The sequence below is a fragment of the Heterodontus francisci genome, chromosome 1 (genome assembly GCF_036365525.1).
Source record: "Heterodontus francisci isolate sHetFra1 chromosome 1, sHetFra1.hap1, whole genome shotgun sequence".
In the NCBI taxonomy this organism is placed as follows: domain Eukaryota; kingdom Metazoa; phylum Chordata; class Chondrichthyes; order Heterodontiformes; family Heterodontidae; genus Heterodontus; species Heterodontus francisci.
This window is the reverse complement of record NC_090371.1, coordinates 269,884,461-269,897,502: the sequence shown is the minus strand read 5'-3', so window position 1 is coordinate 269,897,502 and position 13,042 is coordinate 269,884,461. Positions and strand designations below refer to the sequence as shown.

The window sequence follows — 13,042 nt, the reverse complement described above, 5'->3', positions numbered from 1 at the left end:
AGTTGCATTGGTAATGTGCTATATTGAGAATGTATTGTTGCCTTATTGATAATGTAAGTGCTGTATTGTTTTGATCAATACAGCTGCTGAAGCATGCCCTCTAAAAACAGAAAATGCTGGACATGTGGCAGGCTTGTTCCCATCTGTAAAAAGGCAGGTTTACCTTTTGTGTGTAGGCCCTTCAAGCAGGATTGAAAGCTGGAAGATAAAGTGATCCCTTTAGTTTATGTTTCAGTTTTGAGTTCTGATAAAGGGTCTGCAGTTGCATTGCTAACCAATGTTTTCTCCTTATAGATGCAGCTTTTTTTCTTTCAGAAGAACTCTCCACTTACCTTTGGTTGCTGGTCTGCTTCTATGTCCATCCTGTGTAGCTCTGTTCCTGTGGCCATCACAGAGTTGCTGTCAGCACCCAGCTGCTCCCGACCATGTTCATCTTGCTCCAGGTAAACAAACAGCTCGTCCTCCTTAGCTGACTCTGGCCCCTTTGGAAGATATTTACACTGTGCAGATAGCTTCGAAGGACAATCCTGAAGGTTTATTGTTTGTATCCTATAGATCAAAATGCTAAATGTTATCACCAGAGGCATATTTAGGGACTGAGCAAGTATTGTGGGCGGGAAACTTCAGCCTCACATATTGGGAGATTCTGGGCAGCCATGCGCAATTTCCTGATGTGCGAGAGAAGTGGTCAAACTCCCCACTAAGAGTATTTATTTGGAAGGCTAGCCCTTTAGAGCTTACGGCAAACAAAATGTGAATTAATATCCTCCACACATTGTTCAAACAGAAGCTGACTATTGTCAATTGTGACAAATCATTACTAATGTAATTTTTAACAAAGTATTCCACAATGGCAAAATTTCCAAAAATTTCTGCTTGCTGAGGCTGTTATTTAGGCAGCTCAGTGTTACATGAAAGTCCTGATGCACTACATCGTAGAAAATAGATTGAGTTCAGTTTCAGATTTCCCGACACAGCAAATTCCCATCAAAAGGGAACAAAGCTAATAAAATCTGCCTTTTTTGTTTTATTCTAACTATAAATTACTACAAAACAATCTCCTCTTTATAAAATAGTTGACATTAATTCTAACATCTGATTCCTTATCTACATGCGACAGTGGTTGTGGTAGTAGCCTGTAGTACAGTGTTAGCTGTGACTCAGTGGCTAGCACTTTGCCTCTTGAGTTAGAAGGATGTGGGCTCAAGTCCCACTTCAGAGACTTGAGCACAGAAATTTAGGGGCTGGATTTTCCCAGCCCCCCGACATTGAGGGTCGTGGCAGGGAGGGCCCAGAAAGTACTTCCAGGAGAGTCCCACTACGGGCCTCGATGCCGGGATGGCCGCGCCTCATTTTACTGGCGGCGGCAAGGCCTCGTGACGGCCCCTGCCGCTCGACGACGGAACCTTAATCTCAATATTTAAATAAATGCTAATCACTGAATAATTACTTTCCACGACGGCCGTGCCATGCCAATATTCCAACCGGTTGCCGGATGTCCCGTATCCGAGGGGGAACACTGGCGAGAAATAGGGGAGGAGTGAAGTTTTCAGGATAGGAGGGGGAGCGGGGGAGACTCTCACTATTGGCTGAGGGGATGGTGGAAAGGGGTTGAAGGGCAAAGGTAATAAGGTTCTGTGGGGAAAGTTCGGGATGGGAAGAAAAGCTTTTTTAGTGGGGAGAGGACAATAAATGAATTGTTAGGTCATTGGGGGTGGGTGGGAGAGGGGCTTTGATCTTTTATTAGACTTTTAAATGTAAATGTACCATCCATTCCACTTTAAAAATTACAATTACCTGTAAGGGCTTGAAGCTCTTTAAAAATAGTGTCGGTGCCTGTGTGGTGGCGTCGGGTGCCGTTGCCAGGGACAGAGTGCCCGCCCCCTCTATGTCATCGGTGGTGGGTGGTCCCCCCTTCACCCTGTGTAAATGAGCCGCCACGAAATATATTGTGGCGGCTCCACGCCTTTTTTGAAGCTCACTGCCGAGGTCAGCGGATATCTTTCAAAATCCAGACCTACACTAACAGCCCAATGCCGTACTGAGGGAGCACTGCACTGTTTAAGTTGTCTTTCAAATATAACAATTAAAATTGAGGTCCTGTCTGTCTTCTCAGGTAGATGTAAATATCACTAGTTTGACGAGTAGTAGGGGGATTAGTCCTGGCCAATATTTATCCCTCAATCAACATTATCTGGTCATTATCACATTACTGTTTGTGGGAGCTTCCTGTGTGTAAATTGGCTGCCATTTGTCCTTCCTTACAACATTGACTACACTTCAAATGTACTTCATTGACTGCAAAAGCTCTAATATGCAAGCTAGCTGGATTTCTGTAAAAACCCAACTATCTCATTGGGTAATAATGATAGCTACCATTCCTACTTAGATACACATTTAGGGCTGGATTTTCCTTGTTGGCAGATTGCCAGCTGTGCACAGAATTAGTCTTCAAGCCACTGATGTCTCTGGAAGTGGGGAAAGGAAATTCCAGTGAATTAAGGCAGTTATTTTATGTCTGCATTCATGTAGCAATATTGGAGACTGAGCCCTCTTCAGTTCACTGAGCCCCCAACTTTAAACACTATTCAGTTGAGATGTTACTGTCTATAATTATGGAAAAGAAGGACACATCTTTTAGTCCCTGAAGGAAGGAGGCCTGATCACAACTCCATGGGAGGAAGTGGCCTTCGGAGGGTGTGCCACATCACCCCCATTAAGGAATGTCTTCTGAAACCTGGGTTGCATTTCATATAATGCATGAAGAGTGCCTTCAGTCTCTCTTACTCTCTTCATAAAGGAGAAATGGACCATAAACATAGGCTCATGCTGCAGGTTACCAGTCAAAACTGAGAATCCCTTCACTATAGGAAAACTAGGAGATTAGGAATGATGGGTACTCAAGCATGGGCACAAAGTGGAGCCGTGGTGATATTAAACAGTAAGGAAGATGTTAGATTTGTTCCAGTCAGATGCTTTTTTTAAATCACTGATAGGATAGGATAGAATTACATAGAATTCTACAGCAATAAAACAGGCCCAACAGGTTTATGCCGGAGGTTCTGCTCCACACATGCCCAGTCTCAACTCATTTCATCTCACCCAGTCAACATAACTTTCCATTCCATTCTCCCTCATGTACCTATCCATCCCCTTAAAAGAATTTATACTAATCACAGCAACTTCTCTATATTGTGGTGAGTTCAATATTCTCACCATTCTTTGATAAAGATATGTGCAGAATGATTTTGGAATAAGGTGGAGGAATTCCTGGGTGAATCATATTACCATCTCCAAATGGAAACCTTGATAGCTTTACATCAACCAGTGACTGAGTTGAGTTTGTTGCCAAAAAGGGGACTGTGTTGGCAAAACTCATTTGGCAACGAAGTTCAATCTTACTCAGCTGAAGGTTTCCTTATGAGCTTTACCCACAGTTGACAAGCACAATGAAGCTGCTGCTTTATTGGGAGGGACAGCCTTCTGAAACATTGCCAAGGGGTCATAACGAAGTAGCCCACCTGCATCAGCTTTGAGGAGGCAGCTAGGGGCTTGAGGCTGTCTATGGTGTGTACTCAGCCTGACATCCCTGATACTCCTCTTCTTTATCAAAGTAGAGGAATGGGGAAGGAAAGAAGGGAGTGCCCACTTGGAGCTCAGCCCCAGTTTGCAAGAGTAAATTTAGAAATATGGTTTAAAAAATTAAAATAATTAAAATTCCTTACAGAGAGTTAAAATTCAACGAATTTTCAAAAAAAAGCACAAAATGCTACAAAAGTTTAAAATTAATTAGAACTAACTTTAAATAACTCGAACATTAAGTTTACTTACCTGGTCCCTATGGCTTTCAGCTAGGGAGTATCACTAGTCCACTGCAAGCAGATCCCCGATGCCTCTTCCTCATTGACATTCCCCAGCTAGACAGTGGAATGTTAAGAGACCCAATCTGCTGCCATTTATATGGTAGGATGGGGTGCACTGGCCAAAGATGTCTGCCTCTTGCAGGACTGAACAAAATCTGCCAGTTATTTTCTGGGCTTGAGAGCTGATGGTGAACTTCAACCCCTCACCCCCACATTCCCCCCTCTTCCAAATTTATTATACCTTGGTTACCCTAAGTGTAATTGGAGGGCACTCCAGCCCTTAAAGTCATCCAAAGTGGCTGCATAAACTATTCAGTTACAGAAAGGCTCTCCATTACTTTCTTAGAGCAATTGGGCACTGGCAATAACTATGACCTTGCCAGTGTTACCCACATCATGAGAACAAATAAACAATCAGTGTTAGTCCAGAACCTGGGTTTGTACATTATGAGGTTTGGAGAGTTAAGATCAATATTGACAGTGTTCTGTGGATCTTTCCAATGCTGAGAAACATCTTCCAGCTTTTAGAGATTGCTTCCAGAAGACTTGTTTACTCCTGACTTTGGATCTGTTTCTTCCGTGGCAGTGTAGCATGGTGTAGCAAACTGTGCACCATAAACACTGCAAAATGTAAGTCCTTATTTCCTTAGATGATATGAATTTTAACTTGTATTGCAGAATCAATCAAACATTTTTAGGATGGGAACCAGAGGTTTCAAAATATTTCTATTCTGAAGAAGTAAAATTGAATAACAGTGTCTCAAAGAAATGACAGGTCGGAAGGAGACTATTTGCCTCATTGTACCTGTGCCTGTGCGCTCTCCTCGAATCCTATTTCCCTGTAACTGCTTATATTCTTCAGTTTCAGCCAATTCCCTTTTAAGTCACATTATAGGCTCTGCTTTAGTAGCCACTTGTGTTAAAGTATTGCTTTTTCTGAAAACCCTCTGCGCTAAAAATTTTTTAACAATCCCCTTCATTTCTTTAGTGCTAATCCTGAGTCCATGCCTCTTTGTTACACACTCATGAATCAATGGAAGTAAAATTACCCGTCATCAGGATAAATTGGTAACAAAGAACCGCCGTATTTGCGACATTTCAATGTTTTCAGCAAAAGTTCTTTTTGATTGAAGATCTGCTGGTGTTCACATTCTAGAGTCTTCATGCGAGAGGTCAAAATTGTCTTTTCACTCTGCAAATTCAGGATTTGCTGATCTGAAGCCTGCAAGCTCTGTTTCAGTCCTGTTATTTCCAACAAAAGGCTTTCATTTATCTGTTATAAAAAAGAAATTCATGTTTGCATGTGTTTTTAGAAAACATCAAATTAATGGCAACTCCTTGTCATTGTTACTGTGTAATGGAAATATCTTGAAGACATATCATAGATATTGCTAAAATACCCATTTACTTTCCATCAGACAGGAGTTTTGAAGTTTGGCTAAACTTCACTATCACCACCATATTTGGATTGTGTTGTATATCTTGCCAATTTAACAAGTTAGTAGGGAATGAGCCAATCACGAGTCCATTGGATAATCTACTATTACTAAACTCTTCTGAACAGGTGGAGTGCAGACTGGGGTAAATTTTGACTTTGTGCGGAAGTGTAATATAGAAATATAGAAACATAGAATATTTAAGGCACAGAAGGAGACCATTTGCCTATTGTGGGTGCCAGCCGAAAAACAGCAATCTAGCCGAATGCCCCTTTCCAGCTTTTGCTCAGTAACCCTGTAGGTTTTAGCACTTGAAGAACACAAGAACACAAAAAATAGGAGCAGAGGTAGACCATAAGGCCCATCGAGCCCACTCCGCTATTCAATATGATCATGGATGATCTTGGGCATCAATTCCACTTTCCTGTCCGTTCCCCATATCCTTTGATTCCCTGCTAGACCAAAAATCTATCCCAGCCTTAAATGTATTCAATGATGGAGCATCCACAACCCTCTGGGGTAGAGAATTCCAAAGATTCACAACCCTTTTTTAAAATTCATTCAGGGGATGTGGGCGTCACTGGCTAGGCTAGCATTTATTGCCCGTCCCTAATTGCCCTTGAGAAGGTGGTGGTGAGCTGCCTTCCTGAACCGCTGCAGTCCATGTGAGGTAGGGACACCCACAGTGCTGTTAGGAAGGGAGTTCCAGGATTTTGACCCAGCAACAGTGAAGGCACGGCGATATAGTTCCAAGTCAGGATGGTGTGTGACTTGAAGGGGAACTTGCAGGTGGTGGTGTTCCCAAGCATTTGCTGCCCTGGTTCTTCTAATTGGGAGAGGTCGTGGGTTTGGAAGGTGCTGTCTAAGGATCCTTGGTGCGTTACTGCAGTGCATCTTGTAAATGGTAGACACTGCTGCCACTGTGCGTTGGTGGTGGAGGGAGCGAATGTTTGTGGGTGGGGTGACAATCAAGCGGCTGTTTTGTCCTGGATGGTGTCGAGCTTCTTGAGTGTTATTGGAGCTGCACCCATCCAGGCAAGTGGAGAGTATTCCATCACACTCTTGACTTGTGCCTTGTAGATGGTGGACAGGCTTTGGGGAGTCAGGTGGTGAGTTACTTGCCGCAGGATTCCTAGCCTCTGACCTGCTATTGTAGCCATGGTATTTATATGGCTACTCCAGTTTCTGGTCAATGGTAACCTCTAGGATGTTGATAGTGGGGGATTCAGTGTTTGTAATGCCATTGAATGTCAAGGGGAGATGGTTAGATTCTCTCTTGTTCGAGATGGTCATTGCCTGGAACTTGTGTGGCTCGAATGTTACTTGCCACTTATCAGACCAAGCCTGGACATTGTCCAGGTCTTGCTGCATTTCTACACGGACTGCTTCAGTATCTGAGGAGTCGCGAATGGTGCTGAACAATGTGCAATCATCAGCGAACATCCCCACTTCTGACCTTGATTCAAGGAAGGTCATTGATGAAGCAGCTGAAGATGGTGGGACCTAGGATACTATCCTGAGGAACTCCTACAGTGATGTCTTGGGGCTGAGATGATTGGCCTCCAACAACCACAACCATCTTCCTTTGTGTTAGGTATGACTCCAACCAGCGGAGAGTTTTCCCCCGATTCCCATTGACTTCAGTTTTGCTGGGGCTCGTTGATGCCATACTCGGTCAAATACTGCCTTGATGTCAAGGGCAGTAACTCTCATCTCACCTCTTGAGTTCAACTCTTTTGTCTATGTTTGAACCAAGGCTGTAATGAGGTCAGGAGCATAGTAATTTCTCTTCATCTCAGTCCTGAATGATTGGCCCCTTATCCTGAGATTGTATCCCTACATTCTCGATTCCCTGACCAGTGGAAACAATCTCTCAGCTTCTACCCTATCAAGCCCTTTCAGAATCTTGTATGTCTCAATTATATTGCCCCTCATTCTTCTAAACTCCAGAGAATATAGGCCCAATTTACTCAGCCTCTCATCACAGGGACCAATTTAGTATATCTTCATTGCACTGCCTCCAGTGCAAGTCCATATCCAAGTATTTTTTAAATGGTATGAGGGTTTCTGCCTCTACCACCCTTTCAGGCAGTGAGTTCCAGACACATGCCACCCTCTGGGTGAAAAGGAGTGACAGCAAGTTGGCAGCACATCTCTCATTTTACATCTCTCCCAATTTTGAAGTCAATGAAAGAAGTAACCTCAACCTTCTCTCAAGAAGGGCAGATGCTCAATTTTATAGCCAAAGCTATTCTAAAAATGAGGAATGAGCTCAACTGCCTATTGACACATCAGTTTGCAAACAATAAGAATACATTACTACACTCCATGGAACAGGATGCAATCAGATGTAGAGATGTTTTTGCACATTAACATGACAGACCTCTATATTGCTCAAGTCTCTGCTTCTGTCCTTAATGCAGTGACCAGGACTATACGCAGTACTCTAGCTGTGACCTAACTAGTGTTTTATACAGTTCTAGTATAATCTCCGTGCTCTTACTTTCCATTTCCCTACTGCTCCTATTTTCTATGTTTCTATGTCTCAGCTAATAAAGGATAAGATTCTGTATGCCTTCTCAACCACCTTATCTATCCGTCCTCCTACCTTCAGGAATCTGTAGATATGCACTCCATGGTCCTTCTGCTCCTCTACACTTCTCAATATCCTACCATTTATTGTGTAGTCCCTTTCCTTGTTTTCCCTCCACAAATGCATTACCTCACATTGTCCAGACTGAATTCCATTTGCCACTTTTCTGCCCACCTGACCAGTCTATTGATATCTTCCTGCAGTCTACTGCTTTCTTCCTCAGCTCAACCACACAGAAATGTTTGTATAATTTGCATACTTCTCAATCTTTCCCACTACATTTAAGCCTAAATCATTGATATATACCATAAAAAGGAAGGGACCTAGTACTGAACCCTGCGGAACCCCACTGGAAACAGACTTCCAGTCACAAAAACACCCATCGACCATTACCTTTTGTTTCCTACCGCTGAGCCAATTTGGATCCCGTGGACTCTTACTTTTCTGACTAGTCTGTTATATGAGACTTTTAAAAAACATTAATAAAGTCTGCGTAAGCTACATCTAATGTGCTCCCCTCATCGACCCTCCTTGTTACCTCCTCAAAAAATTCAATCAAGTTAGTCAGGCATGACCGCTTAACAAATGCATATTGACTGTCCTTAATTAATCTGTGCATTTCTAAATGACAATTAATACTGTCCTTCAGAATTTTTGCCAATAATTTGCCCACTGCTGAGGTTAGACTGCCTGGACTGTAATTACTCAGTCAATCCCACTTCCCTTTTTAAACAACAGTTCTCTAACACCATGCCTGTAGCCAGAGAGGACTGGAAAGATGGTCAGAGCCTCCACTATTTCCTTCCTTGCTTCTCTTAACAGCCTGCGCTGTTAATCAACTTTAAAAAATGCTAAACCCCTTAATATTTCCTCTCTCAATATGTTTATTCAATCCAATATTTCATACTCCCCTCCTTAACTCCAAAGTCTGCATTATCTCCTTCTTTTGTGAAAACAAACGCAAAGTTTTCATTAAGAATCATCCCCATATTTTATGCTTTACACACATGGCTCCTGGTCGACCTTTGTCCTTTTCTATGGGGGAGGCGGCGGCACAGTGGTAATGTCACTGGACTAGTAATCTAAAGTCCAGGCTAATGCTCTGGGGACACAGGTTCGAATCCCACCACGGCAGATGTTGAAATTTGAATTCAATTAATAAATCTGGGATTAAAAGCTAGTCTAATGGTGACCATGAAACAATATCGATTGTTGAAAAAACCCATCTGGTTTATTAAGGTCCTTTAGGGAAGGAAATCTGCCTGGTCTGGCCTTGGTGGCGCAGTGGTTAGCAGCGCAGCCTCACAGCTCCAGTGACCCAGGTTCGGTTCTGGGTACTGCCTGTGTGGAGTTTACAAGCTCTCCCTGTGACCGCGCGGGTTTACGCCAGGTGCTCCGGTTTCCTCCCACAGCCAAAGACTTGCAGGTTGATAGGTAAATTGGCCATTGTAAATTGCCCCTAGTGTAGGTAGGTGGTAGGAGAATGGTGGGATGTGGTAGGGAATATGGGATTAATGTAGGATTAGTATAAATGGGTGGTTGTTGGTCAGCACAGACTCGGTGGGCCGAAGGGCCTGTTTCAGTGCTGTATCTCGCGATGACTCTATGACTTTATGTGACTCCAGATCCACAGCAAAGTGGCTGACTCTTAAATGCTGTCTGAAATGGCCTAGCAAGCCACTTGGTTCAGGGGCAATTAGGGATGGGCAAGAAATGTTGCCCTAGCCAGTGAAGCCCACATCCCACAAGTGAATAAAAAAATCTATGCTAAATCTAACTGAATTATGATCACTATTACCAAAATACTCTCCCACTGATAACCCTTCCAACTGCCCAGCTTCATTTCCTAAGAGTAAGCCAAGACTGTCCCTTCTTTTGTTGGGCTTGCTATGTACTGGCTAAAAGAAAAGTTCTCGTGAATGCATTTTAAGAATTTTGCACCCTCTATACTTTAACATTGATTCTATTCCAGTTAATATTAGGATAGTTGAGATGATAGGTAGTAGTAATCCCCTACTATTACTACCCTATTGTTTTTGCACTTCTCAGAAATTTACCGACATATTTGCTTTTCTATCTCCCTCTGACTGTTTTAGTACGCTGCTAGCACTGTTATTACCCCTTTTTTGGTCTTCATTTCAACCCATATGGCCTCATTTGATGATCCTTCTATGATATCATCTCTCCTCACAGCTGTAATCGTTTCTTTAACCAAAATTGAGACTCCACCCTTTTCTTATCTCCCTCTCTATCTCGTCTGAAAACTCTGTAACCAGGAATGTTGAGCTGCCATTCCTGCCCTTCTTTAGGCCATGTCTCAGTTATAGCTATAATATCATACTTCCACGTGCATATCTGAGCCGTCAGCTCCTTGCATTGAAGTATATACCATTTAGCATTGCCAAACTCCCTTGTTCTCTATTTTCCAGCCTTAATTTCCACTGCCTCCCGTGCTCGCTTACTAATTTTCTGCCTTTCATTTCCAGTTTTGCTTCTCTCTCTGCCAAGCTAGTTTAAACCCTCTCCAACAGGACCAGCCAACCTGGTCCCTGCCTAGTTGAGGTGCATCCTGTCCAACTTGTGCAGATCCCACCACCCCGAAACCGGTCCCAATGCCCAGGAATCTAAAGTCCTCCCTCCTGCGCTGTCTCTCCAGCCATGCATTTATCAGCTCTATCTTCCTATTTCTGTGCTCACTAGCCTGTGGCACTGAGAACTATCTGGAGATTACTACCTCCTGCTTATTAATTCCTTTCCTAGTTCCCTAAAATCTGTCTGCAGGACCTCATCCCTCTTTCTACCTACATCTTTGGTACCGATGTGGACCAAGACCTCTGGCTGTTCACCCACCCTGCACCACCACTCCCTCCCTCACTCAGCATCAGAATGTCCTGCAGCCTCTAAGTGATGTCCTTGACTTTGGCACCAAGGGTGGCAACATAGTGTCTGGGATTCACGTCTGCAGTGGCAAAAATGCCTGTCTATTCTCCTAACTATTGAATCCCCTATATTGTTTTATCTGACCACACCCTCCACCCCACCCAATACAGCTGAGCCATCCTAGGTGCCATGGACCTAGCTCTGGTTGTACTCCCCAGAGGAACACTTTTCCATGTTAACGTAGGAACTATTACTCAATGACAGGTGCATTCTCTATACATCTCACAAGACTGTAACTAACTCACTCCCTTCTTGCAGGAGAAGGCAGGAGGCTGGACTAGAGAAGTCGAGCCCACCTGCGCACCTAGTCTCCTCTGGAATGAACAGGCTGGCCATCTGGGCATTGGGAGCATCCAAACTTGTCTCTGTACCATGTTAGAATGCAAAAAATAATCTACCTACCTTAAACTGGAACTGCCGCTGTCCACCCAGGATCTGAGCTGGAAATCCAATGAGGCCAAAAAAAGTCTGAAATTAGGTTGATGTGATTTCTGCCCCCATTAATGCTCCATTACACCTTGCCTGCATTCACTTACGTGTGTGACAGAGCTCAGTGTTGAATTAGACCAGGGTTTAACCTTACGTGGATATGCTAATGCTGATGATCTCAATGTATTCTTACATTTCTATTGGCAGTTAGCTGCGATTCGGACTCAAGGCATTGCTTTTTCAGTCCATAGCTCTCACATTTAGTTTGGAAGAGCTCAGAGTGGAGGTCTGACATTTGGCTCACTAATGATGCTTTTCCTGTTTCAGCACCGACAAGGCGAGATGCCAGCTCCTGAAGGTCATCTTCCTGCAATAATCAGAAATCAAAGTAAGTTATAATAATGGATTGTTTTAAGCTCTTTGTGTTCTGCTGAAGTCTTGTGAATTCTTCAATTCTTCTTGGCTGAGTGTGTAGACAATATTTGTCTCTTCGTAAATATTCACTACTGCCCTGACTTTGAAAAAAAGAGAATTTCACAAAAATAAACAATATGAAGAACAAAAAAACAGCAGATAAAAGATACAAAAAATTGCAGAAAGCAATATGCCCCTTTAAAAACTCTACTGCACATGAAGCTTCCCTCAGGCCCACTCCAGATACGTATATACAACACGCTATATAATCCCATAAATCTTGCAATTGGGAAATTGAGCTGTTCCTTATTTAAATCTATTTTAATACATTACAATATTTAAATTAAGCAAGTGTACTTTAGGTTGAAAAATAGTCACCTTGCACACTTGGCGGAGATTGGTGCAAGTAATCTCTGTCTGATTTCCCAGCCCACAATCACCCATTCCATTGTGATGCCACTGGCCGTATGATCGTAAAAGATACATGCATAAGTAGAGCTTTCCTCTAATTACTTAATGGTTTCCTGGGCCCTGAGGATCTGTGGAAGTTTCCCTGTTCTCCTACCGCAACTTTGTCCCTGCGCAACTTTGGCTCTTCCATAACTTCAGTTCTGTTGTACCTTCAGCCCTGTTGTAAGTTTTGCAAATGATCAGTGCACCCCTAGGTGAAACATTGTACAAAGTACAAGTTACGGCAAGATATCGGGAGAATCCCTGTGGATATTCAGGGAACTTGTCTTTTCCCCTGGGATGAAAATACACCAAAATTCCAGATACACCTCAGATCTCCCTCCCCAATCTGTTTGCCAATGAGTTTGTATGAAGATTGTAGCTCATTATACTCAAGGACAGGCTCAGTGAATGAGGTTGTGTTTTAATACTTACATAGATGACATTGTCTAGATGTCCTCCTTCACCCTCTTCCTTGAGATTCCAGTCTACCTCTTGGTAATGCTCCAGTGAGTTATTCAGGGTGCACAGATTGTTTTGCAGCTGTTCGTCAGCCTAACATGTATAAAAAACACGTTATCGTTGAATGAGAATTGTGACTATCGTTTCCGTAAGGGGTAACGTTATGAGTTCTTGTTCCCAGTTCTAAGCCTTGTCCACCCATAGCACATGTTGGGAATTCAAACAGATGCTCCCCATGACTTTATACACAAATGATGCACAGAACATTGTAGCAAACATGCACCTCAATTTTTGACATGCACTCCCAGCAGGTGATGCTCTGCATCGGGAGCACAAATTTGTAATATTAACATTTGATATCATAATAGTATTTTGAACAAAGCATTTCTATGAAAACCAGACTGATTTATACAACCTGCATTAGGTGCATCAATGACATTACAGTATGCATACGG

General features: G+C 42.9%; 1 protein-coding gene across 1 annotated transcript in view; it reads right to left on the bottom strand.

Moving 5' to 3' along the window:
* LOC137372596 (uncharacterized) overlaps window positions 1–13,042 on the bottom strand; it is a 77,667-nt gene that overhangs the window by 30,685 nt on the left and 33,940 nt on the right. The window contains exons 6-9 of the mRNA XM_068036570.1: window positions 12,561–12,680; window positions 11,455–11,628; window positions 4,913–5,136; window positions 333–549 (exon numbers count right to left, since the gene is read on the bottom strand). Coding sequence (XP_067892671.1) covers window positions 333–549; window positions 4,913–5,136; window positions 11,455–11,628; window positions 12,561–12,680 — 735 coding nt within the window. The remainder of the gene's footprint in view (window positions 1–332; window positions 550–4,912; window positions 5,137–11,454; window positions 11,629–12,560; window positions 12,681–13,042) is intronic.